The sequence below is a fragment of the Dryobates pubescens genome, chromosome 20, assembly GCF_014839835.1.
Source record: "Dryobates pubescens isolate bDryPub1 chromosome 20, bDryPub1.pri, whole genome shotgun sequence".
In the NCBI taxonomy this organism is placed as follows: Eukaryota; Metazoa; Chordata; class Aves; order Piciformes; family Picidae; genus Dryobates; species Dryobates pubescens.
In genome coordinates, this window is record NC_071631.1 from 10321182 (window position 1) to 10348933 (window position 27752).

Below are 27752 nucleotides of genomic sequence, written 5' to 3' on the forward strand. Positions count from 1 at the left end.
GGCTTCCCTAAAGCGAGAGGGCTAACAGCTACCTGTGCGGAGGAGGAGAAGGGGCAGGAAAAGCCCAGAGCTGCGAGCAGACAGCAGCACAGCAGAGATACGAAGGCAGCAGCCGCGGAAGTCGCAGCGGTGAGGGGCGGGCAGAGGCGGCCCGCTCTACCCAGCATGCCCCGCGCCGCAGAGCGAGAGGCCCTTTCCCGCGAATTCAGTTCAAAGGCGGGGGAGGGGAGAAGCGCCAAGCGGCGGAGCGGCACCGACCAACCAAACGCTTCCAGAACCATCCGTGCGTCACGCGGGGGCGGGCCCCGCGCTGGCCAATGAGGCGGTGCGGCGCCATCTTCGGAGCCAATGGGAGAGTAGAGGAGGCGGGCGCGTCGTGGTCGTCGGGTTCGGCTGGTCGCAGCGCCGAGGAGAGCGGAGCGGAGGAGACTTAGAGGAGTTGGAGCTCGGCGCTTCCCCTCCCCCCGCCTCACCCCACCCGCCCCAGCCGCCCCCTCCCTCCCCGCTCGGTCTCCGTCCTGCCGGGGCCCTCTTGGGGGCCAGGCCCATGGCTCCTCAGAAACACGGTGGAGGTGCGGGGCCCAGCTCGGGCTCCGCTGGCGGCGCCGCCGGAGGAGGAGTAGGAGGAGGTGGCGGCGGAGGCGGCGGTGGCGGGGGGTTCGGGAGCTCCGCGGCGGCGGCGGCTCCCGGCGGCAAATCCGGTGGTGCCGCAGGCGGCGGCGGCAGCGGCGGCGGAGGAAGCGGTTATTCGGGCGGTTCCTCGGCCTCCTCGGCGACGGCGGCGGCGGCGGCGCTGCCCCCCGCGAAGAAGCCGAAGATGGAGCAGATCCAGGCCGACCACGAGCTCTTTCTTCAGGCCTTCGAGAGTGAGTACCGGGCCGGCGGAGAAAGAGGGTGCCCGGGCTGGCGGGACCGGCCGGGGCCGCCGCAGAAAGGGCGGGAGGAGGAGGAGGGGAGGGCTGTGGAGAGTAGGGGCTTCCGGGGGTAAACATGGTCGGGGGAGGGAGGGAGCTGGGACCGGAGAGGAGGGCGAAGGGGAGCAGAGCTGGGGGAGGAAGGGGGCATCGCCGGGGAGGCGGGGGCCCGGCGGGCGGAAGCGCGAGGTTCGGGGCCGGTGTGCGGGCAGGGTGGCGAGAGGCTCCCGGGGCCGGGGCCCGGAGGGCGGGGGTGTGTGTCTGCGCCCAGCCGATGAACTTGGTTTCTCACTAATAGTTCCCATCAGGCTTTCGGGGCGGCTGGTTCCTTTCGTTGCTCCACCAGCCCTGGGAGGCACTGGGAGTTGGGAACGGGGAGCCTGTTCCTTCTTTGGCGACTGCCTTTCTAGCCACTTTTAGGGGTAGGATGCGATAAAGGTTCCCCTGTACTTGGTTTTTCTTTGTCTGGCAATAATCGTCCCTTAGTTGAGATTTCATATTGGAAAATGACCTTTGCGACCCTCATGTCACCCTATGTCAGCTCCAGAATGGAGGAGAATCTTCTTGGATGCACGAGAAAGTTGTTTGTGGCAGTCGGGTTCAAAGGCAGAATGTAGAAATAAACTTAGTGCGCTAAAAGATTTATGTGGAATCGCTAGGATTTGAAGGACATTTTTAATGCTCTACTAAATGCACGATCCCATCCTGGGGTTGGTACTGTCACTGCTCACACTTGCTAGAGGTGATGAGAGTCTTTGAGAGAGTGTGGGAGTTCTTGGTGGTGTCTCAAATCCTTATTAACATGGAGTTCTTCGAACCTTAGCCTTGCTAACAAACTTTATGTTCAGCAAATAATTGTGCTGCAAATAGGTCAAGTGGCAAACGAATTTTAAGAGGCTTGCACAGTGTCCGAGATGAGAGGAAGGAAATTATCTTGCTCATGCCTCAGTCTGTCAGACCAGGGAGGAACAGAGCTATGCAGGTAGTGATGTGGAGTTACAGCCTAAATGTGTCATAGTTGTTAACTTTGTTCTGTGAATTTATGGGAAAACTGCAATAAGAAAATACTAGATTTTAAAAAATCCCAAGCCATGTAGCATCGAACCTTGTTCTTCATGGATGTTTTTGTCCCTTCTCAAGGTCATGTGCTAGAAAAAGATAAAGATTTATTTTAAGCTTTTGCTGAGTAATATGGACTTGTGAAACATCTGTCTGTCTGCAGGTTGGAAAGTGTGTTTCAGGATTTTTCTACTTGGGAAAGCTGAAGCAGCAGGGCATTGTCTTTTTAAATTGCATTATGTCCTCCTGAATGTAATTTAATGTTTTCATGCGTGTCCAAATTGTAATTATGTCGTGGGGTTTGGAGACTGAAAAGTATGGGATATGGCTTCAGGAGTTGTGACGGCTCTATCACTTCCCAGCAAAGTGCATATTTCTTAATTTCTTTCTTTTCTGTCTTTTATCTCAATTTGGGAATACAGGTTTTTATGATAATTTATGTTAAGCAGAATTTTACTGAGTTTTGTCAGGCTTCTGAAAGGAAATATTGGACTTAAGATTCCCATCTCTAATAATAATACCTTTCTCTAATACTAGATTCTTTGGGGTCTTACATTGATAAGTGTAGAAATGAGGCTGAATCCTATCATTTTAAAAGGATAAAGGCTATAGAATGCTGTCATTTTCCCCTTCTAATTGCAGAGTTCTATAAATTACAGGAAAGTTTCCAGCTATTTGAAATCCCTGATTTGCAGACATATGAAAATAAAAGCTCAATATTTCTTTAAAAATAAAGAGTTGTTTGTTCTCTTTCTGTGGGAAATGGAGGCAGTGTTAGCAGCCCTAGCATGGCCATCAATGCGTTCTCCATTCTCTATCATTTTCTCTCCACTCAATTTTGCTTTAGCAAGTCATTTCCAAGTCTCTTGCTGACATTACCTAGTGAAGCTGGCTTATGTTTCAGTTAGAAAGGGTGGATTTCAGCTTAGATTGGAATCCTTATTAGATACAACCTGGTTCACACAAAAAGGCTTTTTGTCCTGCTTAACTGAATTGGTTAAGACCAAACTGAAGGTTCTCTTTTTCCATAGGCAAGTCCTGATCTTTTGAACTGTGATTATTACACCTATTTGACATGATGCTACCCTTTCCTGTCAGTGGTGTGTATGGCTGTGTTATCCTCCCTCCCTTTGTGCTTTCAAACAGTAGTTGCTTTCCCAGAATCAACTTTTTTTGTGATCCTATACATGGAAAAGGTTTTGGAAACCTATCTGCTTAGAACGATCAGTGATGTGTCATAGTCAACTGACAGTCTCTGTTCTTGTTTTGGTACCTTGTGCAAGTGACCTTGGTACTTTCCAGAAGGGTAAAACAATCTGATGATACCAAATTGTCTGACTATAAATTCATTGTGCTGCTTTGGTGTCCTATCGTTAACTTTGTGAAGAAAACTTTCCTATTTGACAATAGGTTGGCGTATGTTGAAGAGGGTTTTTTTTCCCTGTACTTTTATGATCTAAAACCCATGAGAAACAGCTTTTGTGGGAAGCAAGAGCAGTCATAGTCGAGTCGTGACTACTGATTCATGTGGTTTAAACAAGAAGTTGTTTTGTGTTGTACAGTAGATGGAGAAACCTTTGACTTGGAGCTGTTTGGACATTGCGATGCTTCACTTAAATGATGACTTTTATGATCTTTGTTTTAAAAAGGGGGAAAAAAAAGCTAGCTTAGCTATTTTGGTATCATTTTAAGGCAGTCTTTCTAGAGGTATGAGATCTGTTGGATAACATGTCTGTCTTTTTCGTAGAACCAACACAGATCTACAGATTTCTACGTACACGAAATCTAATAGCAGTGAGTAATTTGCTCTTTATCACTCCTTTACTTCGGACTTGTAGGAAATTTTAATTAAAGCATAACATTTATCTTCCTTTTTTTCTTTTCTACAGCCAATATTTTTGCACAGAACTCTCACTTACATGTCCCACAGAAACTCCCGAACAAATATCAAAAGGTAAAATTGTTTCTTGAAAAGCACTCCTAAATTGTTAACCCAGTAGCAGAGGTCTGAAAAATAGCAGAGGGTGAAGCTCCTTTTCTCATGAGGTGTGTCAAAGATAACCTTTTCTTTTTGAAGACCTTCAAACAATGCATAAAGCACTTTACAGTTGATTTCTGAGGTGTAAGGACTTTTTCTGCAGCGTTCAGGATATGTGTGACTGTACACTTGTGATTTCTGTTGGTTCTGGGAGTACTGAAATGTGGTTAACTGTCTGCAGAATCCCAGCTAATTCATCTGTGTTTGCTTTCTGTTATGAGGAGAACTTCTTAAAAACCAAGCTAAACTGTGTAACCTCCAAGCTCTTGTAATCAGTGGGGCTTGATCGTAATTGTGTGAAACATTTGATTTGTAAAAGTGTAACCTGAAAAAACAACCCCAAAACCAAACCCCAAACCAAACACAGAATTATTTGGTTTGTTAATTAGTCTTGGAAAGATTCAGTAATTATTTTCTGGAATTGTTTTACAAGCTGAAAGAGGTTTATGGTATTTTACCCAAGAAGTCCAGCAAGCCCTTCATAAAGGTGTCTTTGAACTGCAGACAGCTGAGCACTGGGCTTCAGTTTTACCATTGCAAAACAACCCTTCCTATCATGTGAGGTGCTACAGCTGTGTGTCAATAGACTTATATAAATACTGCAGAGTGAAACGTGCACTGTACATTATTTATTAGCAGAACCACAAAGTCCTCTCAGTTACCTTCCCCCCCCCCACTGAAAATAATTTGTTGCGCTTTGGGATTTTTTGTAGCCTGGACACTTACTTTAAAATGATTTAGCACCAAAGTTCTTAGCGCCTGGAAACAGTTGCTGCAGAACTGAAGTACTTAGTCCTGACTGCTTAAGGGATAGCAACAGAATCTGATGATGCAGACAATTCTGATTTAAACTGTGTTTGTATCTAAGCAAGGTAATATTTGAATGATTTGAGCAGTAGAATTTGCACATTTTTATTTAAAGAAGCTGTGTCTGGCGTTCTCAGATCTTTTGGATTTTGTTTAGTCTTCTTGACTTGAGCTGCAATGCTACAATATAACTTTTTGTTAAAACTGAAACCATAAAATGCAACTTCAGGTGCTTAGAGAATGATCAGATGTATTTGTTTTAGACTTCAAGTTGATGTTTGCTTTTTCTTACCAAAGTCCCTAAAGTGAATTGTTTGCTTATTTTAAAATAGAGACAAATGTAAAGCAATAATGTTCAGAATGGGTTGAGTTTTGATTTACTTTAACTAGAATGGTGCAAAAGGAAGTTCTTGCTTATAACTTCTGCTAACTGCTATGTGAATGAATGTGTATGTTGTTTCTTGAATCTGTTTCTTTGGGTATTTGCTGTAGTTGCTGGGAAAAAAAGAAATAGTTCAAGTTCAGCTGCACAAGTAATGGTTAATTTATCTTTGAAACATAGTGATTTTCACTAGTTCCCTTAATAAGGTGCTTAGAACTGTGATTTTGGTTTACTGTTGTAATAACAGGTTAGTGGCTGTTTCACTCTGTTGGTTTTCTGACAATACTGTCATATAGACCTAATCAGCACAATTATTTCTAGGAAGATTAAGCAAAACATTTATTTATGAACACACAATAATGCAGCAGAGGTAGTGTAGTGGTGGTGGTGGTGGTCGGGAGCAGAAAATAACTGCAAAGAAGTGTGGTGTTCTCCTTTGGGCCTCTAGCTCCCACTTCTCCATGTTCTCTCAGGGCCTCCTCTTCCAGCCTAGTTAAAACCACATAAGTTACTGTTTGAAGGTCTACTTAGATGCAGTGGCAAAACAATCTCCTGTGAATTTCTCAAGGAGGTTAGCAGGAGAGTTGTTTGCTAATCTATGCTGGTAAACACTTTCAGATGTGCACCAAACCTTTATTGCCATCATTAATTGCCATCCCATTCACTAGACATGGTTAAGGGAAGTGATCCTGATGGAAAAGGGCTTTTAAAACAGGAAAGATGTCCCAATTAGAGTAGCAGATCTTCTTAAAGCTTTTATATATGAAAATATTATGTACCTAGCTCCAGTATAGTAAAAATATTAGCAGAATTCTCTTTGTAAAGAAGTGTTTTTTGCATCTGGCTCTTTTTTAGCCTGCTGATGTGGCCCATGACTATGCTTGCTTGCTTGCTTATTTATTCTTCTAGAACTTCTTAAATCTGCCATTTCAAAATTGCTGATCACTGTTTTAATTGCCATTTCAGTGAACAGTATCCCATGTTGTGGTATTGGAGTTGTGGAGGCTCAATGCTGGAACTGTTCAAAGCCAGATTAAATGGGACCTTGGTCTACTAGGAGGTGTCCCTGCCCATGGTAGGGGTTTGGAAATAGATGATCTTTAAGACCCCTTCTAACCCAAACCATTCAGTGATTCCATGTGAACTATAAGGAGGTTATCTCCAAACCTCATAGACCTTCTGTATCACAACGGTAGTTGTAGTTCTGTGGTTTTTGTCTTTAGCTGTACAGTAGTCTGAGAAAAATGGCAGACAAATTTATCACTTGGAGGTAGGGCAGTGAAACTGTGTTCCTACCAAGAAATAATCCATTGTTCTTGGTCTGTATGTTTAATACTGAGAGTTTATAAAGACTAGAACAAGTCATAGAGTGTATCTGATTGGAAGAGACTTTCAAGCTCATGCAGTCCAACCTTCAACCCGGCACTGGAGTCACCATTAGACCACATCTGTAAGTGCCAGGTCTCTAGTGCTGCTTGAACACCCTCAAGGGTGGTGACTCCACCACTGTCCTGGGGATACCATTCCAATGTTTGAGAACCCTTTCAGTGAAGAAGTTTCCTAATACCCAGCCTAAACCTCCCCTGATACAGCTTATAACTGTTTCCTCTGGTCCTATTGCTTGACACCAAGGAGCTGGCCCCTTCTAACCCCTCTTCAAGTGGTTGTAGAGAGCAATGATGTCTCCCCTCAGCTGCTGCTTCTCCAGACTGAACAACCCCAGCTCCCTCAGCCCCTCGTAGCCTAGGTGCTCCAGGCCCTTTGTGAGCCTCATTTTGCCCTTCTCTGGACATGCTCCAGCACCTCAATGTCCTTTCTGTAGTGAGTGACCCAGAACTGAACACAGCACTCAAGGTGTGCCCTCACCAATACTTAGAGCAGAGAGCAGTGTTGATGGGGAATAAGTTCATGGACATGTATCAGCCTGGGCTAAAAGTTAATGAAGGTGCTGCTCATCATTGAAGAGGTGAATAGGCTTTGGTGAGGTGGTACTTGATGGAGAATGAACTGGCCTTCCCTCCTGTGGGTCTGTCTTCAGGTGCTATGATGGTGTCTGCCCAGATGACAGTGTTGGAAAGAAGTTGCTCACTCTCAATAACAGTAACTTCCCATGCAGTATTAGGATAAAGGAATAATTTTTGTAGTTATTGGCAGGGCAATGGCATGCTCTGATGTGACTTTAATACTTGGTTAATTATTACTGGGCTTGACTGGAATAGAAGTGGGTGGAGAAAGGAATGTGCAGGATGCGCAGGCTGTAGCACAGGTAAATGCTGGTGTGGGGATGGTGGTTACAAAACCTTCATTTTGGCTGTTCTGTAGGGGAATGTGGTAACATAAAACCAGTAATTCCATTTAAAGGGATTGCTGTATTTTTGTTGTGGTCTTGCAAGTTGATGTCAAAAGGTAACCGTCTGGATGTGCTTTGTTTGCTGTATTTAGTTTTTCTGAAAGATTTGCAAGAGGACTCTCCTTGTCAGGACTAATCTGAGTCTGACATTAGGAAAGGTGGTGTGGCTGTTCTTTCTGCATCAGTAATGCTTGCAGATATTAAATGCAAGCTATGGCAAACATTGGTATGTTTTATGAAGGAGCTTTCCCCCATTCCTGAAGCACGTTTGTCTCTAAGCTGGTTTCTGGCTGGTTTTATGGATCACAACGTAATTTTACTCTAGAGTTATTTTAATCTATTCTTTAGTCTGAAGGAAGCCTTCTAAAACTAAGTGTACTTCTTGCTGCTCTGCACAACAGTGGATGATTTTGATGAGCTTGGACAAAGTGCACACAGTGACTTTTTCACCTTAGAATCTGAAACTTTCAACAATTTCCCTGGTTTTAACATCTCTAGTTTTAAAGCTGAGTGTTGCAGTGTTCATCTTAGTAACCCCAAATTTCAATGTAGGTGAGTCATTTCTTGAATTTGTTTGCTTGAGCCTTTGGCTGAGTAGAGCTTTGAATCAGTGATTACTTACTACACAAATTATTCTGATTTTTCTTTGTCACCTGACAGCAGCCACATACTTGTGTAAGGTTTCTTGTCCAGTGTTGCTTTTCAGCCACAGTGTGGCTCATAACTAAGTCATCCAGATGCATTATGTGCTGCATGTGGGCAGTGTGTGACATCAGTGTTTCTTCAGTCAGGATATTTCTGTAGATGCTGCTTCCCACTTCCCCAGAGCATGTCGTTGTTCCCTCCAGTAATTGGCAACAGCATATGTTGTTCTTACTTCATTTTTCTGAGGTGGAAATGTGAAGGAGGGATGGCCTGGCAGCTCTTGCATTGTCACTCAGTTCAGTGCAATTTTGTTGGCATCTAGGTCCAAGCATTTAATTTTCCTTTAAAAAAAAAATGGAAAGACTGTTCTGTTAACCACTGAGTAACTTCTGTTCATCAGTGAACCATATATAGGAATGAACATTAAAGTGCATGTATGGTAGAACAGGCTGAACATATGAGCATGAACAGACTCATGTCAGAATTATGGACAGAAATGGTTTGAAGTGATTATTCCCTGTGACATTGTTGTCATTGGTCGTCATCCCCTCCCTTGGTTCCTCTGGGTGTGCTGCAAAAGTAGGTTCAGGATTTGTTGTTCTTTGTATTGTGTCTGTAATGTAACTTGGTGGAGAAGGAAGGGATTTCTTCCACCTGGGTTTGAAACTGTTTTGTCAGATAAGCTTTGAACGGTTTTTCATTATGATCAAGGTTCCAATAGTACTGACAGAAGAGCTGACACGAAGTTCCTTGTTAAGTGGAAGTGTCACTAAAGGGGGAAGATTTTCTCTGCCCAAAGCTGACATATTCACTGCAAGGTTTCAGCATGGTGCTGTGAAATGACACCTTATGAGCAGTAGGATTTCTTCTGAAAGGTCTGGGTTTAATTACTTGTATTACTTTGACGCTGCTTGAGAAGCTCTTTCCCTACAACTGTGCTATGAGGCCTAAAAAGGTGTAAAAAAGGTGCTTTTTGAACAGGAGGCTAAAATTGTGCACTTCAGGAGCAAAAACCAAGTCAAAAGTTTAGACTGATGAGATTTTTCTGGGAATAGTGGCTGTGTGGAACTCTTCCTTCTGCTTTTTCTTCACAGGAAAACATTCAAAGTAGATGACATGTTGTCAAAAGTAGAGAAAATGAAGGGAGAACAGGAGTCTCACAGGTACTGTCCTGCATGTATTGTGTGTATGTGCAAGTAAGCACGTGTGTGCTAAAGCAAATGCCTTTCTGGTTGATAAAACAAAAGTGATGGAAAATAGTTCTTAGAAGCAAGGTACTTTTGTTCTTTGTTTTGTCAGTTAACTAATCTGTGTGTGCTGGAATGAAAAAAAAAGGCAGATTTTCAGAAAAGAAATGACTCTCTTTGGGGCTTAAATGATTCTGTGCTTGTTTGTTAGCTGAGTCTTCTCTGTTTTTTGGTGCATTGGTGTTTTTGGTTGTGTGGTTTTTTGTTTTGTTTTGTGGAAAGACTGATTTGCCCAAATTCTATTTAATGTACTGACAATAGATTGTGAAGTGCAAACATTTTGGAAAATTTTAACCAAACCCAGACATCCTAAGGACTGACCAAAGCTGCTGGAATGTATGAAAACCTGTTGAGAGAGGGTTTTGTTTGTGGCCTTTGCTTTCTTTGTAACCAGCTGTTCTTTTCCCATAGTGCTTGCAAATAAGACTGCTGCAAAGCAACTGTCAGGTGCAATTTAGTCTGAAAGAAACTTAAGAAATTTTGTGTTCCAAAAGGTTTTATAGATTTATTGACTGTTTTTCTTAATTTTGCTCTCTGTATTGTGAATACTTGCTAGGTAAATATTCTCTTTTTAAGGATAAAGTTGAAGGAAAATGTAATATTGATTTGTGGGGGTTTATTGCTTTCAAAACTATAAAAAAAAATTGTACTTTCAGTCTAGAATTGCTTGGAAAAATAACATGGATGAGTGATGCAAGTTGGTACAGGTGCAATCTTTTGAATGCTGAAGCTGTTGGGCACTTTGAGTAATTATCTGAGTGCTCTGGGGAATGTTTGTTTAAAAATAGGCATTGAGTGTCAGGTGGTATCTTCCTGAGAAGTCAGTGAAGGTGCTCAAAATTGTACCTGGTGTGCTAGTGTAGCAGACAAGATTTTCTTCAATACTCTGCACTTCAGAAGTGCTGGGTTTGAGACCCATGTTAATCCAGGTTTTATGAGAACTTGGTTTAAGATGGAATGTGTTCCAGATTTAACAACTGGAAACAAAATGGGTCTGCAGTAGCAGAAAAGTAGGCTGTGAGCTGCAGTGCTTGGTGTGAAACAAAACAGAAGCAATTACTCTTTTGATTGGATGTGTTATGGATGGTAAGGGCTTGACGCAACTGATAATCTTTATTTCTAAGGCTGTAGTGTCCCAATGGTAAAGGTTTTGCTTGCAAAACTCAGAATGCTTACTAAAAATGAAGATGTCCAGCAAAGTTCATCACTGGTGCTGATGAATGTGTCAGAAATGTTTGCCTGTGCTGTGAAGGGAACATCTCAGGTCTTCAGGCAGTGCCCTTCTACTGTACTGTTTGAATCTCTACATTTTGGGCTTTGAGTTTCTTATTTTTAATGTATCAAGTCATAGAATACATGGAGAGCCTCAATCTGTAGAGAGAAAACCGGGCTATAGCTTGCATCAATTGCAACTGCAGTATCCAGGCAGTTTCCAAGCTGGAAAGATGGGCAATTTGTTCTACTTCTGCCTCTTGTGTAAACCTATGACTGCCATGAGAAGAAAATACTTTTGTTCTAATGTCTCCTTTTCTTCTTTTTTTTTTTTGTTTAGCTTGTCTGCTCATTTGCAACTTACATTTACCGGGTTCTTCCATAAAAATGGTATGTTGGCTAATTCAGTCATTAGATTTAATTTGTGTAACTGTTTCTGTTACAGTGTGGTCTTGCACAGACATGGGCTGCAGTAGATTTTGCAGGTGCTAATAAATTAGATGATTTTGTGTGGTTTTGGATGTTTAGGTTACGTGACCCTACTGTTACCTATCAAAACCTTTCTCTGCAAGAGAACATTGCATATAGTGAGAACCTGATGGCCATTTGTACCATAGAAAATGATATGACTAATAAAAGGTGTGTATGCTACAGCCAACATTAAACATAGGAAGTATTTAACTTGAAGCAAGCACAATTGATAGGCTTATTTGTCTGGATAGCAAGTTTTATCTTGTGAGCCCTTTCTGATACGAGGGCACATTTCCGAATAATCTCTGGAATTTATATTTAAAGGTCCTCTTACTACACAGTGACATTTATTCTGTGAGACAGTTCTTAATTAGCATCACTGATCATAGTGCTGGTGGTAGCTGTCCTGGAGAGCCTAGGCTCTGGGAAGCAGAGATGGGAAGCCAAGGCTTATTTTCTAACACTGACTTTCTCATGTTCTTTCAGGAGTCCTTTAACAGTTGCTCTGCACTTAGTGAACTGTGCAGAATCTTTAAGGTGTTGTGGTTTGTGGGTTTTTTTAAATAATGTTTTGTTTTCCTATTTGATACCATCTGGATTTGAAGTTTTGATGCAAACCAAATTCTGAGTTTGCAAGTTGTGTAAAGGAAAAAAAATTACAGGAAATTTACCTGCAATGAGGATATTCTGACTGTTCTTAAATCTACCCATATCCTTTTTCTCCTACTGCCCAAGGTAGCAAGCTTACTCTTAAATTTTGGAGTTCAGCTGTGCTTTCTAATACACTGGTATCCTCCAGTGAGAACTTGGGAGTAAGTTTGGGGAGAATTCCAACTTAGAATTTGACTCAAGGTCTTTGTGCCTGGTGGTACCTGTAGCTAAAAAATAGTTAGGGGTAGATTTACACCATGGGACTTTTCTTCACTTTTTCAGAGGTCTCAAATATTTTTTTTCCCTGTCTAGATAAGCCATCCCAAAACTCAGAGAATGAACAAAATTCTGTAACCCTGGAAGTACTGCTTGTGAAAGTTTGCCACAAGAAACGAAAGGTAAAAGTGATTTGACAAACTGTTAATATGTATTAAAGCAAAATGTTTCTGCCTGAGCTTGAAATATCTAATTAACAAGGTAAAGGTGAAATGGTGATTCTGCTGAGATTGATTCAATCTTTAATTTAAATAACTCCTTTACGTTGGTTTCTGTTGACTGGGTAAGAGAACAAGAAGCAAATATATGTCTGGATTTCTTTTCTGCTTTGTGAGATGCAATTGGAAGTTATAAAAAGCCATTCAGCTGTTTTCATGGATTTTAGCTGGCTTTTAAGATTCACTCATGAATTTCAGCCACCTCTATTTTCACTTCAATTTGGGGTTTTTGGGTATCACATCATTAAACTATACATTTTGTTGTGACACTCAGAGGCTTAAGTAAAACAGGCAATCACAAAATCTTAGTCTGTGCCTTGCAGAGCTTAGAAATAAAAAGGAACAAGCTGTAGTTGTTTTGAATTTTTGAATTCCCCAGTTGTCTGCCAAGTCTTGTATCTGTTCTTGCCTTTTCTGTACCCATGGTTTTTTTACATTGATCATCTCAATTATTTCAGATTTTAGCTACTATGAATCATAAACAATTTTCTCTCTTTGTTTGTGTTTTTTTCTTTCTTTTTTTTTACTTTCCCCTCCCCCCCCTTTTTAAAGCATCTTGGAATTTGCTTGCTGTTTGAGCCATGTTTGTTTCACACCAGTTGGCAAATTATCTTCACAGCTATGGGAATATGGGAGGCTCAGTAATGTATGCTGTAATTTTTAACCAAAAAGGGAAAGATTTCCAGTCAGAGCTCTCTGTATTTTCCTTAAGGATGTTAAACTGTTTTGACATGTTTTTAAGAGTTAATATTGTTTCTAGCCAATTTTGTTACTTGTTACAGTATGGATAAATATGGTAAAAGCAGGAGGTGCTGATGGTTATTTGAAATGTTTTGCTGCAAGTTTCATACTTAGGCCATCTTGCCTTGTTTTTCCAATACTACACAGTGCTCAGTGATCTATTTGAGAGATACTGAATATAATAAATCCTAGGTAAGTGGTTCTTTATCTCCCAGATAGCACAAAGTGCACTTTGTAATATTGGAAGGAGAAGATAGGAAGCCCTTGAAATATATATATAACCAAAACATTTAATTTCTTTAGGTAAACAGAATTAAATTAGTATTAATGACTGTTCTAGAATCTGAGTGCCTCATGCTAGTGTTAATTTAACCTCTCAGGGAAAGATGGCTGCTGCCAGTAATGGTTATAAAACACCAGTTTTATTTATGCTTAGAATATCTGGCTTTACATTTCAAACTTGGGGGTTGTATTTCCAGGTTTTGGGGAGTTTTAATTACCTTCTGTTCCAAGACTTGTTTTCCAAAAGATGGCAGGACAAGCACAATTCCTAGAATCACACACATTGGAACACTGAATGTCTTTGCTTTCTATTCTACAAACCTAAACCTTAGTTTTCTTGTCTTCCTGCAGGATGTCAGTTGTCCTATAAGACAGGTTCCTACAGGTAAAAAGCAGGTGCCTTTAAACCCAGACCTCAGCCAGATAAAACCAGGCAACTTCCCATCGCTTGCAGTTTCCAGCAACGAGTTTGAACCAAGCAACAGCCATATGGTGAAGTCTTACTCACTGTTGTTCAGAGTGACTCGCCCAGGAAGGAGAGAGTTTAATGGGCTGATCAACGGGGAAACTAATGAAAACATTGGTAACTTCAGTCTCTAAATATGGGCACTTGATCTGCTTTGCAAGGTTTATCTGGCAGTTGTCTTGCTATACAGCACAGGTCATACTCTGGAAAGGGCCAATGATAGATGAGGGACTGGATTGCTTTCCTTTCCTCTCACTCTTTTTCAAGATGAGGCTACAACACAGTTGGTAGAAACTTGTATATTTTGAATAATATTAACACCAATTTTTACTAACATGAAGGTGTAAGGCAACACTGTTGGAGGGTTAAGAGCCTGTGAGAGCCTTGTGGTCACTGTGACTGCTGTTAAACCTCCAGCAATACTGGTCTCCACTGACTCACCTGTGGGTCTGTCATCACCTCTCATCAAAACTAAATGAGTAGCCAATGCAGAAAATACCTTAGTAACACATTTTTAAAAGCTATTTCCTTAATCTTCTCAAAATGTTGTATGTTACATCCTAAATGTAGAATGAAAACTCATTTCTCTGACTATTTTATAGCTTAAGCTTAAGGGGGGGGGATCTTAAAGCTGTCTTGCAATACCTTGAAGAGGGCTGCAGAGGGACTTTTCATAAGGTCAAGGGAGAATAGTTTGAAGCTGTGGGAGAGCAGGGTTAGACTGGATCTCAGGTAGAAGCTCTTCAGTATGAGGGTGGTGGGACTCTGGAATAGGTTGCCCAGAGTGGTTGTGGATGCCTCCTCCCTGGAGGTGTTCAGGGCCAGGTTGGATGAGGCCTTGAGCAGCTGAGTGTAGTTGAGAGGTGTCCCTGCCCATGGCAGGGAGGTTGGAGTAGGTGATATCTAAGGTTCCTTCCAACCTAAGCCATTCTAGGATTCTCTGATTAAGAGGAGGAAGGTCAAATCCCAGATTCTTTATGCTAACAGAGTAATATGGCTAAACTGTAAATATGCAGGAGCAGATCTGAAATGTGATTAGTGAAATGAGTGAATATCTAAAGAACATTAAGCTCAGTGCTCTTTCCACTGAGCTGTTCTAGGTCCTGTTCTCTTCTATGATACAATTGACATAATTAATAGCCAGTTGTATTTAAGAGTTGCACAGAAGTTATTTGCTTTTTTGAATGTGTGCTTCTGTAACTGAATACCATCTTGCCTATGTCCAGATGTCAATGAGGAGCTTCCAGCTAGAAGAAAAAGAAACTCTTCAAATCGTGAAGATGGGGAAAAGACCTTTGTGGCACAAATGACTGTGTTTGATAAAAACAGGTAACAATATACAAAATCAATACAGGTTCTGTTAATGGTCTTAAGGCCGGGCTGGATGAGCCTCTGAGCAACCTGATCTCGTGTGAGGTGTCCCTGCCCGTGGCAGGGGTGTTGGAACTGGATGAGCTTTGAGGTCCCTTCCAACCCTAACAATTCTGTGATTCTCTTTATCTACCTTGTTACCCTTGAAGTTCCTAACTGTTTTAAATAGAGTAAATGGTAAAGGAGTTAGTGCTTTGCAAGATTCATTGCAATATTAACTCTGTATTGACAGCAGCTTTCCTACATCACTTCAAATCACTTGGACAGAGGTTTTTGTGACACCAGGCAGCTATTTTGTTACAGATGGTGGTTACCTAAGGTTCTTGCCAAATTAATTTGCCTGTACTTTCATGGAAGCTTTTTAACTGTGGAATATATTCTTCATTTTACTAGGAATGAATAAAACTGAGCTGCTTTACTCAGCACATGCTTTGTCCTGACAGGCGCTTGCAGCTTCTGGATGGGGAATATGAAGTGGCCATGCAGGAAATGGAAGAGTGTCCCATCAGCAAGAAGAGAGCAACATGGGAAACAATACTTGATGGGAAGGTAGGGATTGTTGTAGTGGCTGCAAGACCTGCCTTCACTTAAAAGGATTTTGATTACGGTGGAAAAAACAATTCCAAGTGTGCTCAGTGGCTGTTCCTCTGAAAATGGATTAAATTGAACAGGAAATAGTGCTTCTCTTGCAGGATGTAGGGGGATGAGTTTTAATTTAACTCAGTTTAGGAAAGCTTTGTATGCAGCAGAACATTGATAAAAGCAGATGTTAATTCTTATGGCTATGGCAGCTGTGTCTTTCAGTGACTTCTGAATTTCTGTCTTATGAAATCAGACAAATTAAATGTTTGTTATTGTAATTAATTCACATTGGACAAATCCAAAAAAGAGGACCCCAGAGCTTTCACAGGTGTGATCTTACACATGTACCTTTAGAAAATGCTGGTGAAATTCAGTGATGAAAGGAAGAAGGTGTTTTGGTGTAGGAGAAAGTGTGGTGCGGAGAGAAATTTTGAGTTGAGGTGAATCAACACTCAGTAAATGCTGCTGGGAGTAGGTGTGAATAGAAAGAGAAGGCCATTGGGAGCAGGCTAGTGGGTGAGTGCGCTTTTCTTTCTAGCCAGGACCCTTGCTGTTCACTGTTTCACAAAGATCAATGTGTGTGCCACAGTTATGTACATGAAGTGGTTGTTCAGTAATGTGCAGGAAACTGCACAGTCATCTTTGTCAGCTTTTCTTTTTTAGCATCTCTAAATGTGTAAGCTTATGTTGAAGACACAAGGACTGAAGGTGATTAAACAACTTCATCTATCCCCATTCTGTGACTGTTTTTTCATGTACACAGGAAGACACTAACTCTGGTTTATGTTTTTTTTATTTCCCCCCTTAGAGATTGCCTCCTTTTGAAACATTTTCTCAGGGACCTACACTTCAGTTTACTCTTCGTTGGACAGGAGACACAAATGATAAATCCACAGCTCCTATAGCTAAGCCTCTTGCTACACGGAATTCTGAAAGCCTCCCTCAAGAAAACAAATCCAATTCTGTTAAACCTTCTCAGACTATAGGTAAGAAAACCTGGGCTTTGCTGCTGAAAAATCCTTCTATTTCCACCATGAAATCAAGCTTAGTGTAACTTTTACACTTTAAAACAGAATTTTGTGATCAATTGCTTGACTGTGGATTTCTTCTAAGAGTGGCAGCTCTCTTTTTCACTAGAGCTTGGGCGCAGAGTATCGAAAGTCTGTAGGAAAGAAGAATTTCACCCTACATGAGTAGAAGCCACTGTCTAGAATGATTCCTACCATCCTCAGCCAACCTACAGATGCCTTTGTCTTTGGAAAGAGTTCAAGATTATTTAAATAAGGCCCATTCCTGTCCTTTGAACTGAATGTTTTACCTGAGCATTTCTTCAGTCAGAATGAATGGCTGAAAACCCACAAAACTATCAAGTCATTTCCAATAGAAGAAAGGCAGCAGAAGCAGGGAAATAATTGAACTTTTGCTGCAGAAGTTGTTCCTCTTCACTTCCTCATACCAGCTGTCTGCATTTTAAGGGTTTATTGCAGAGCTGTAATTTGTTGGGCAGGTTTAATGCTCAGACTTGCAGCAGAAATGACGGCGTGTTGACTAACTCCAGAAAGTGTGTGCTGGTTTACTGCCTAACAAAGAGGCAACAGGGACATGGCAAGGCTGCATTGCTGAGCTACTGGTGGAACCCATTTTCTTGCATCAGAGAAGCTAGTTAAGTATTCCAGAAAATTGGTGAAACGACAGCAAGAGCAAAGGTGTGCAGTAGACACTGATGCAGGAGGGCATCATAGTGCGATGCATGGCGTTGTGGGGTGATTCTGGTGACTCTGCTGCCTTTGCTCTCTGAGCACCAAGGGCAGAGTATGAAAACAGTAGGAAACCCCTATCAGTTAGAGGTTCTCATTGTAGAAGATCCAGTGCCTCTTTCCCAAGGGTGTATGACTTTGGTGTTGTCATTTTCCTTTGGCATCAGACCAGGGGAATAAAGACATCAAAGTCTTTCTAAATGTGACAGCCTAAGCTTTACTGTAACCACAAAGTGCTCAAAGTAACTGAGCCATGGAATTCTAAATTCTCTGATGTGGTGCAGGCTAAGGGTCAGGGCTCCTCTTGTTTTGTTTGGTTTTTTTTTGGTACAGAAAGAGGGTGAAATTTTCTTTCTTTTCCAAAATACTATAATATAAGTCAGTAGAGCTGAGACTTATTTTGCTTTCTTTACCATTCAGAAGCAAGCAGGTGTCATGTGTTTTTACTGAAGAGTATATTTATAAACCTCCTTAGGTTTCTGAAATTTCTTGTTAGTTGCTTGGAATCAGTCTTACTGAGATGGAAATATACGGAACGGGCTCAGAGGACACTAAGCAGTGCCAGTACTCAGGAAAAAGTAGGTGTATGAGGGGGCTGAGTTAAGGTTAAAGTGTCAGTTAAGTATTTTGTGTGTCACTTGCATTGCCTGCTGCTCTCTGTTGTGTGACTTGGGCCTTGAGCCACTGAGTCTACTTGAGAGGTGTTCTGCCCATGGCAGGGAGGTTGGAGTAGATGATCTCTGAGGCCCCTTCCAACCTAATCCATTCTATGGCTCTATGATACAAGAGTACTCTAGAGCAGCCTATTTCCTTCAGCAGCAGTGTGCCCTTCTCAGAACTTCCAGCCCTGGGTAACAAAGTGTCCTTTTTTTGCCCCTTCACCAAAGCAGTGTGTGTCTGTACATGTGTTTTTCAGCTGTGAAAGAATCCTTGCCAGCAGACCTTCAGACAAGGAAGGAGAGAGATGTCTTAAATGAACCTCGACAGAAGCTGAGAATATTTTACCAGGTATTGAAAATAAGCAGCAGACATGAAGAGCAAGCCTCTAAATATGGCATGGAATGAAAATGTTTCCTTCTCTTCTGAGCTGGGGGGGAATTTCCATTTGCCTTTTCAGTGAATGCCTTAAGGGGGCTCAGATTCCCATGTTAAGAGGCCTTCCACATATTTATTCTTACAGGGGGTGTGTTAGACGCCCTCAGAGACAAAGAACATCTCCTGTTAGATATCTGGAGGGGCAGGTGGTCTCCCTATGGGGAAACAATGAAATACCACTGCTTCAGTACTCTGACCTGATCTGTGCTCCCTGGAACTTATTATGAGATGGCACCCAACTTGGCTCTGGGAGTTGGGAGGTGGAATGAACCTCATTTGATGCTAATGCTGCTTCTTGCTTTTTTCTCCCCAGTTCCTCTATAACAACAACACCAGGCAGCAGACTGAAGCCCGAGATGACCTGCACTGCCCGTGGTGCACACTCAACTGTCGCAAACTCTATAGTCTGCTCAAGCATCTGAAACTTTGCCACAGCAGATTCATCTTTAATTATGTTGTAAGTAATCTCTTTGTAGCTTAGCGGCCTGAAACCCTCTCCGGTCTGTCACACTCCCAATGCAGTGATTCTGTTCAGCCTGGAGAAGAGAAGGCTCTGGGGATAGCTATTATGGCCTTCTAGTACCTGAAGGGGGCTACAAGAATACTGCAGAGAGACTGTTTGCAAATGCCTGGAGTGACAGGATTGAGAGCCAATCGTTTGAAATCAGAGAGGAGCAGATTTAGATTGGATGTCAGGAACAAGATCTGCACCATGAGGCTGGTGGACCACTGGAACAGGTTGCTCAGGGAGAGGTAGTTGAGGCCCTATCTCTGGAGATGTTCAAGGTGTGGCTTGACAAGGCTCTGAGCAATGAGATCTAGTGGGGTATGTCCCTATTGACTGCAGGGGGGTTGGGACTGTATGATCTTTGGAGGTCCCTTCCAACCCAAACCATTCAGTGATTCTGTTGCTAGCCTGTTGAGTTGTTGGACTGTATCTACAGATGAAACAGAGCTTCATTTGAATGTTATGTGAGTATTTGCATATTACATGGAAGAAAAAGTTATTTGGTTTTTAAAATACATATTTTTTTAAATGCTTATCACCAGAGGATGAAGTCTGACATTTCTGCTGCTTAGGCATTCACATAGTTGTTTTATGTGATGTAGAAAACTGTACATTTGGTTAGAGTTCTATTGAAGCTTTAGGAAATTCAGAAAATGCTCTCACTTGTAGGGTGCTAGCAGTCTTGCTGATATTTTCCTTAATCTTATAATTGGTTCTGAGTGGCTTTCTGTAAATGGTAAAAGGATACAGAGCAAGGAGCTTTTAGTGTCAATTGTTTCTAGAGGTAAAAAGTAATTTGGGTGCTGCCAAAGCAATCTAGAGCTGTGCCAGGTTATTGATAGGGTGATGGTGAAGGTATTCAGGATTGAGAAAGTTTAAACCTCCTGATGGATTGCCATTCCTGTTTGCTAAGTGTGTCTGCAATGGTGTGTTTCAGTATCATCCAAAAGGTGCTAGGATAGATGTGTCCATCAATGAGTGCTATGATGGCTCCTACGCAGGAAACCCCCAGGACATCCATCGGCAGCCTGGCTTTGCCTTCAGCCGCAACGGACCTGTCAAGAGAACTCCCATCACACACATCCTGGTGTGCAGGTAGGCAGCTGTGAAATGGGCTGTGTTTATGGAAGTTCATAGATTCATAGAATGGTTTGGGTTGGAAGGGATCTTAAAGATCATCTAGTTCCAACCCTCCTGCCATGGGCAGGGACAGCTCCCACCAGCCCAGGTTGCTTAAGGCCTCATCCAACCTGGCCTTGAACACCTCCAGGGAGGAGGCATTCACAACCTCCCTGGGCAACCTGTTCCAGTGTCTTGCCACCCTCACTGTAAAGAGTCTCTTCATAATCCCCAGTCTAAATCTCAAGCCTTAATCCATTCCCTCTCATCCTATCACAACTATCCCTTACAAAAAGTCCCTTCCTGGCTTTCTCAGGGTTTGAGAATCCTTGGGGTATGTAAAGCTGTAGGTGCACATAACAGTATCACATGTCACTGTGATTGAAGTTCAGTGCTTTGTGACTACACGAAGTGTTACTGAGGGATGGTGACTCTATCTGAGGTCATTCTACACCTTTTCATATGAGGTATCTACTCGGTGTCTAACTCTTTTGAACTGCTTTGTCCTAAAACTTGCCTTCCCCGAAAGCTGGAGTGCTTGCTGGACTTGTAACAGGGTTTATTTCATTGCTGGTGGTTTCCCTCCAGAAAATCCTGCAAGCTAGAGCTTAAAAGAACAATTTGTACTCATCAATTGTGAATACTATCAGATGCATCTTCAAGAAGATGGCTGACAGCAATTCCTTTTGCTCCTTCTGCTAGGCCCAAGCGCACGAAAGCAAGCATGTCCGAGTTCCTGGAGTCTGAGGATGGGGAGGTGGAGCAGCAGCGGACGTACAGCAGTGGCCACAATCGGCTCTACTTCCACAGTGACACTTGTCTGCCCCTCCGCCCTCAGGAGATGGAGGTGGACAGTGAGGATGAGAAGGACCCTGAGTGGCTGCGGGAGAAAACCATCACTGTAATTATCCCTTTCATGCAAGGTTCTTGCCAGGGGATTGTGGTTTGCAGGTGGTCTGCAGCTGTCCTAGGGAGCCACCAGAGCTGGTACTGTGGAAACGACACCTTTGCAGCATGGAAAGTTTTGTGATGCTGAGCCACTAGGGATAAAAATTCGTGGGATCAAAGTTTGGATGCTCAGGCATCTCTTCAGCTGCAAAGCTTAGCTCAGTCAACGTATGTCCTAGCAAATTTTCATTGTGTGGGTGTTCTCCTTCCAAGAGGAGATGCTGGTATCACTGTGGGGTGTGAGGTTTATCACAGGGCTCTGTGTGGCACAGCTGTTTCCTGACCTTTCTAAGTGCCATGCCTGGATTTTCAGCAGTAATTCTGTGATGCCTTGATGACATGAGTTGAACTTTAGGTGTGTTTGCTACTTTGTCAGCAGACATACAGTTCTGATGGGTGTCTTTGTTTCTTCTCCTGCCCTTTCTCCCAATCCTTTCTCCCCAGCAAATTGAAGAATTTTCGGATGTTAACGAAGGAGAGAAAGAAGTGATGAAATTATGGAACCTTCACGTTATGAAGCACGGGTATGGTACCATGCTTAGAGAAGTTCTGCTATGGATTTGGTTGACCATTTTGTATTGCAATTGACTAAGTACTTAAAATTCATAGAACCATAGAAAGGGTGGAGGGGACCTTAGAGATCATATTCTCCAACCTCCTTGCCATGGTCAGGGACACCTCTCAACTAGATTCAGCTGCTCAAGGACTCCACAACCTCCCTGGGCAGCCTATTTGAGAGTCTCACCACCCTCACGCTGAAGAACTTCTTCCTAAAATCCACTCTAAACTTAATGTCCCTCAGCTTCAAACCATTCCTCCTTGTCCTGTCTCTAGACACCCTCCTGGAAAGCCCCTCTCCAGCCTTTCTGTAGGATCCCTTCAGGTAGTGAAAGGCAGCTCCAAGCTCAGTTGTTTAGGAACGGATCATGAAAGGATAATTTGGTAACAAATTTTTGATTGGTCAATGAAGGCTTTCTTAGAAGACACCTCTTCCTTGAATGGGTTCTCAAAGACTGGAAGAGGCTCCCCAGTGGGGTGGTTGAATCCCCATCCATGAAGTTGTTTCGAAGCCACAGAGATGTGCTACTGAAGGACATATTTTAGTACCAGCCTTGGTAGAGAATGGTTGGGCTTCATGACCTTAAAGGTCTTTTCCAACCAAAATAATTACATGATTGTAAGCTCTTAAAATAGGTTCTTGCTGGTGGTGGCCCTTTGACTTCGAAAAGAAAAAGCCCTGAAGGTGTTGAGACTCTGTAACAAATGTTGTGTGCGGCTACACTGATGAACCAGCCTGTAGGGTGTCTTTTCCGGTTCAGAATGTTGCAGGTGCCTAACGATGGCTTTCTGCTCCGCCAGGTTTATTGCTGACAATCAGATGAATCATGCCTGTATGCTCTTTGTTGAGAATTACGGACAGAAAATAATCAAGAAGAACTTGTGTCGAAACTTTATGCTCCACCTGGTTAGCATGCATGACTTTAACCTCATCAGCATCATGTCAATAGACAAAGCTGTTGCCAGGCTCCGAGAGATGCAGCAGAAGTTAGAGAAAGGAGAATCAACCTCCCCAGCAGATGAGGAATCACCCGAGGAGCAGAGCGGGACAGCAAATGGATACAGTGAAAACAGCGCGAGGGAGAGGATGGCAGAAGCAGAGAGCATCTCAGGGGTCACAAAACAGAGCAAGAAGCAAAAGCTCTGAAGACAAAAGTCAGTTTGCCATGCGATGGACAAGTGTTGAAGTGACGTTCTAGGGTGCATGAGCTCTATGAGGAATTACACAACACAAACACAGAGGTTCCAAACAGGCACTGCTGGATGGAAATAAATGATTTCAACAAGGATGTTGTTTTAACAGGGTTTTAATTGAGTTAATTATGCAAATCTTAGGTGTTTATCGGTTCTGGTGACGTAATGACAATATTCTAAGAGTTTGAGCATGAAGAGCAATATGAAAATCTTTTTTGTAATTTTAGTAATTAGTGTCTTAAGAACTTTTATGGAATTGACATAATTTAAATACCTGTCAAACCATTTTTATCTTCAGATTTTTGCATCTGTATCTGGCTGGTTCTCCTACCAGGAAGTTGTGAGACATTGGGGAAAAGGAATTGGGATACATTTTGGGGTTTGTGGCTGGTTTGTTGTTTTCTTCTTTGTTTGGTTTTTCTTTCTTCTTTAGAAACTCTCCAGTTAAGCTTTTTTTTTTTTTTAAAGACAATGAGGGTCTCACTATTTAAAGTCTAACCTTGATCCTTGTATCTGAAATCATTTATCAGCTGATCGACGACAAAATTAATTTTGGGTTAGTTTTGGGGTTTGTTTTGTTTTCCACACTAAAGTTATCACAAGTGGGCAAACTTTAGCACTTCCTTTGTCTCGTGCCTGTTTGGAAGGATCATGGCTTTTCCTGTTGCAGACACAGTGAAGTACCACCTTGGCTTTTAGAAGTTCCCAGCAGTTTGGTTTTTGGTGGATAATTCTGATGTATTGATCACCCAGTGTGTACCATTTGAAACTTGAACATTCGCTCCTTTCTCTTTCGATCACACTCTTAGACAGCTCCGCAGACTGCGCCGCGCCAGCCCTCGCCCCGGGGGCCCCGGTGGAGGCGTGCCAGGCTGAAGCCCAGAGCCCATGGCCAGCATGTGGGCATGACGCCGAGAAACTTCTCCTGAAGTTCCTGCCTGCTGTTTTGCCTGAGTCCAGACTGCAAGCCCAGGCCATAGGTTTAAGCTTTGGCTTTCGAGATGCCACTCTTGAGGGAAAAATGCACTGTAAAATTGGACCAGAAAATGTGTTGCACTTCTTCTGCAAGTATTCTGCGATGTATTGTATTCAATACAGATACTAAGATGCTGACTAAACTCTATTTGAGCAGTTTTGCACTGCTGTTAACACATTTTATGCATACGTTTACAGATTTTTTTCCAATGGAAAGTGGTTTCACTACTGGTACAGTATCAGCACCGAAGGGTTTATTCCAGCAAGCACTGTGGTTGAGTGACATCACCTCAAGTTTTTTATTATCCTTTAAAATATTGCATTTTTCATATTCTTTATTTATAAAGGAACAATGCTGCTGTAAATACAGGTATTTTTAATTTTTTTATTTCATTCCATCACCATGAGATGCAGTTCCCTGGTTGTTTAAGGGGGTTTATAAGCTTTCTGATGGTGTCTTCAGAAATTTATAAAATGTAAATACTGATTATTTTTTTTTTATTATTATTTTCTTTTTTCTTTTTTCTTTTTTTTTTTTAAATGGTCCTTGAGATGTGTTTAACTGTGAGACTATTTAACTAATGGTGTGGATGTGATTTGTCATCCAGTATTAAGTTCTTAGTCACTGATTTTGTGTACAAAATAGGAAAGAGGGAAACTGCAGCTTTCATTACAAACTTCCTTGAATCTGCCAGCTCTCTGATTTTTAGCAACCTCCAGTTCTGCCTCTGGATAGTACATCAAAGCATTTGTCTCTGGCTTTAATTTGCTAAAGCTGTGCACGTATGTAAAAAAAAAAAAATAGATTATTTTAGGGGAGACGTAGTTCTAGAATTATTGCTTACGTCATTTCTTAAGCAGTTACGCTCTTAATGCTTAAAAGAAGGCTAGCATTGTTTGCACAAAAAGTTGGTGATCCCCCCCAAAAATAGTAATGAAATTACTTCTGTCCAGTAAACTTTGTATGTCATGTCCAATTTATAATAAAAGCTGAAAAAATCCCTTTGTTTTCTATTTATAAAGATGCCTTTTCTATATGTACCAGTGGTAGGTTTGGCAGATCCCCTGTAAGCTGGCTGAAAGGAATTGGAATGGTACAGTAGATGTGAAAACAAACCCAGCCCCCAGCTGACCAATGAATCTGAGCTCAGTTGTTGACATGAACTGTTGTTTTTACATTAAATGTTTTATTGGAAATCAGCTTTTGTACATAAAGTTCAGTAATATAAAGTCTGCCACCATCGTTGTCGGCTCATTTTGTGTGCATGCAGAAAGGCCACCAGCAGCACCTTGTATCACCTCCCTCTTCTGCATGTCTTTGGTGTTCTTCCTTCACCAGATGCTTATAAAAGTAGCTGAGACTCTCTACAGTCTTTTTGTTGTATTGAAAGTGTCTTCATAAATTTAATTGTGTTTTCTGGTGGATTATAACAACTTTCCTGCTCCTCTCTTGGGAGCAGAAACTACCAGTGTCCTGGTTACCACAGCCTGCTCTCAGAAGCTGCCCTCTGCATACACAGATGGGAGGTCTGGCATCAGTTCTTCATATGGGATATTTAGGAGAGAAAGCTCCCTGGGGTGGCACCCTTACTGCTTCCGTAAGTGGTTTTCCCCTTGAAAGAGACCAAGGAAAGGGGAGAGGCTGCAAGTAAAGCAGAGCTAAGGGAGTGAAGTAAAGCTGCCCTGAGAAATTGAGGCCCCAGACTTTATCTGAAGGGGTTTAAATATCTCTGCTGCTTGCTCAGGAACAGTGGCCAGAAACTTTTGTGAGAGAGTTGCATCATTTAATATAATGGTAAGGGATGGGAACAGTAAAATGGAGACAAATGAACTGATGGAACAGAGGGGAGCGTACAGATGCTGTCACTAAGTGCTTACGGAAAATTATTTCTGCTGGAGAGGGCAGTGTCTAAACTTCAGTTGGAAATAAAGGTGAGTGTACAAGTGACAAATATGGAAAACAACATTTGGACTAATGGGGGACACAAGATGGAAAAAAACCCAAAGTAACAGCTTCTCCCTTTGTGTTTGTTGTTTTTTAAGATGTCTGCAGTGCTCAAGAGCAGCTTTTCTGGTTGGAAGGCAGTGATGCTCAGCTTGATGGCCCAGGAAAGAATTCACCAGACCATGTTCAGTTGAGGGATAAATTTTATTTTTAAAAAAAAATTTCAAATTTCACTTGACACAAGTATTAGCTGAGGTAAGTGACTGTGCTAGCTTAGGAAAACAACTTTCAGGACTGGATTTCAGAAGCAGTTACACTCTGCTGCTTGCAAAGCTCCAAGAGTAAAACACTCTGCAAGTGTCAAGATTCTTGTTAGCTGAACTCTGCTGTGGAAGAACAGAACTTCAACCTTTTTCATTCAAGTCTCTGCTAATTGGTTGCATATTTTGTTACTTTATTACTCAGGGGTCTTGCCCTGAGACTTCAGCCCTCCCAGGTTTAAAAGGTGCAGCTCCAAGAGGTGGCTGAACAGTACCTAATTTGCAGTTTGGACAGCAAGGCTTACATGAAGCTGCAACCCCCAATGCTGGCAGACTGCCCTCCAACGTGCAGCTGAAGACTGAAGTCAGAGAAATTATTTTTTTTTTCTCCCCTCAGCTCTCAAGGGGAGCAGCCAGGGCCTCCTGGCTCCTCAGTCATCTTCAGCTGCTCTGTATGAACAGCCTGAACAAAGGGACAGGCCACTGCCATCTCTGAAGTACCTGAATGCAAGGTTTCTCCCACCCAAGTCAATACCTTGCAGAACAAGCCTTGACCGGGCCCTCCAGAAGCAGGTGATAAGGTACCTAACTTGTTGGTACCTCAAGTGTAGATAGTCACAATTTTAGTTCCATGTGGTAAAAGTACTAAGTTTCAACTAGTACCTGACACCTGAAGTAAGTTAAAATAACCACCACTACTGAGTGGAGCACAATTGAAGTTGGCAGCCTGCCTCTCCAGCAGGACTGCTACTGCTGGATCATCTACTGAACCTTCTTTGCTACAGGAAAAGAACCCTAATGAAAGCACTGAAAATACCTCTGGCTAACTAAGGAACACTGAAGTACAGGGTAAGTATTCTCTTCCTCCTAGCAGTGAAACAGTTTAGCTTGAAGAACTGGGAATATGGCAGGCTTTTTGCTGCTACCCCTGGACAATCTCACCTGCAGGTGTCACTTCAAGCCCTACAGTAAATCCCAGCCTAACTTGGCCACGTGCAAGTTCTTTGCATCCATCTCAACCTACTCATGACTTTTTTCCTTGTAAACAGCATCAACACCAGCAGCTGTTCCCCTGTTCTGAAGTTGTGCCCCTGCTACAGATGCTGGGGCAAACATGCAGGACAGCTGAGCTCTCCCTGCTGACCATGTGAGTAGGGGAGACATCTGATGCCAACTAAGCTTTTCATGCTGGCAGAGAGGGCAAAGGTAGCATGCTGACACTGAAGGCAAAAGGACAGAATGATTGTCTAGGCTTTACAAAAATACTGTTACTCTAACATGCTAAAATATATTTAAGTTTAAGGCAGCTTGAGATAAGGCAGCTCTCTGCGTACTGCTTTAAACTGTTCTTTAAATCCAGTAGCACTGCAATCTTTTGACCAGGAACAAGCTCACTCTGATAAGCTCATTCTAACTCTTAGTTGCTCCTGAGAGGAGATCCTGGTAATACTATGTGACTTCTGAATTCAAAGTCAATTAATGTGTAACACTTCCTCATCCCAGCCTACTACATGGAGAGAGCAAAGTCACCACCATCTGCTCCACTTTGAGTGCCACAGGTTAAATCTGTGCCAGCAGGGCCTGCCTCACAGCCTTACCCAGAGCCCATCTCTAGCATCTCCCCAGGTGGATCTCCCACAGCAGTAACTTGGTCAGCTGGGTCTGTCCTCAGTGCTTGGTC

The 27752-nt window shown here is 42.4% G+C and overlaps 1 protein-coding gene across 1 annotated transcript; it reads left to right on the top strand.

The window, feature by feature from the left end:
• Nucleotides 1-426: 426 nt before the first annotated feature.
• SUZ12 (SUZ12 polycomb repressive complex 2 subunit) lies at nt 427-22984 on the top strand. Its single transcript, XM_054170620.1, has 16 exons — nt 427-866; nt 3721-3767; nt 3863-3927; nt 9290-9358; nt 10995-11044; nt 12089-12174; nt 13645-13876; nt 14986-15088; nt 15574-15679; nt 16521-16698; nt 18386-18477; nt 18878-19021; nt 20010-20167; nt 20894-21092; nt 21584-21663; nt 22499-22984. The coding sequence occupies exons 1-16, from the start codon at nt 548-550 to the stop codon at nt 22842-22844; spliced, it is 2274 nt and encodes a 757-aa protein (XP_054026595.1). The 5' UTR covers nt 427-547; the 3' UTR covers nt 22845-22984.
• The last annotated feature ends 4768 nt before the right edge of the window (nt 22985-27752 follow it).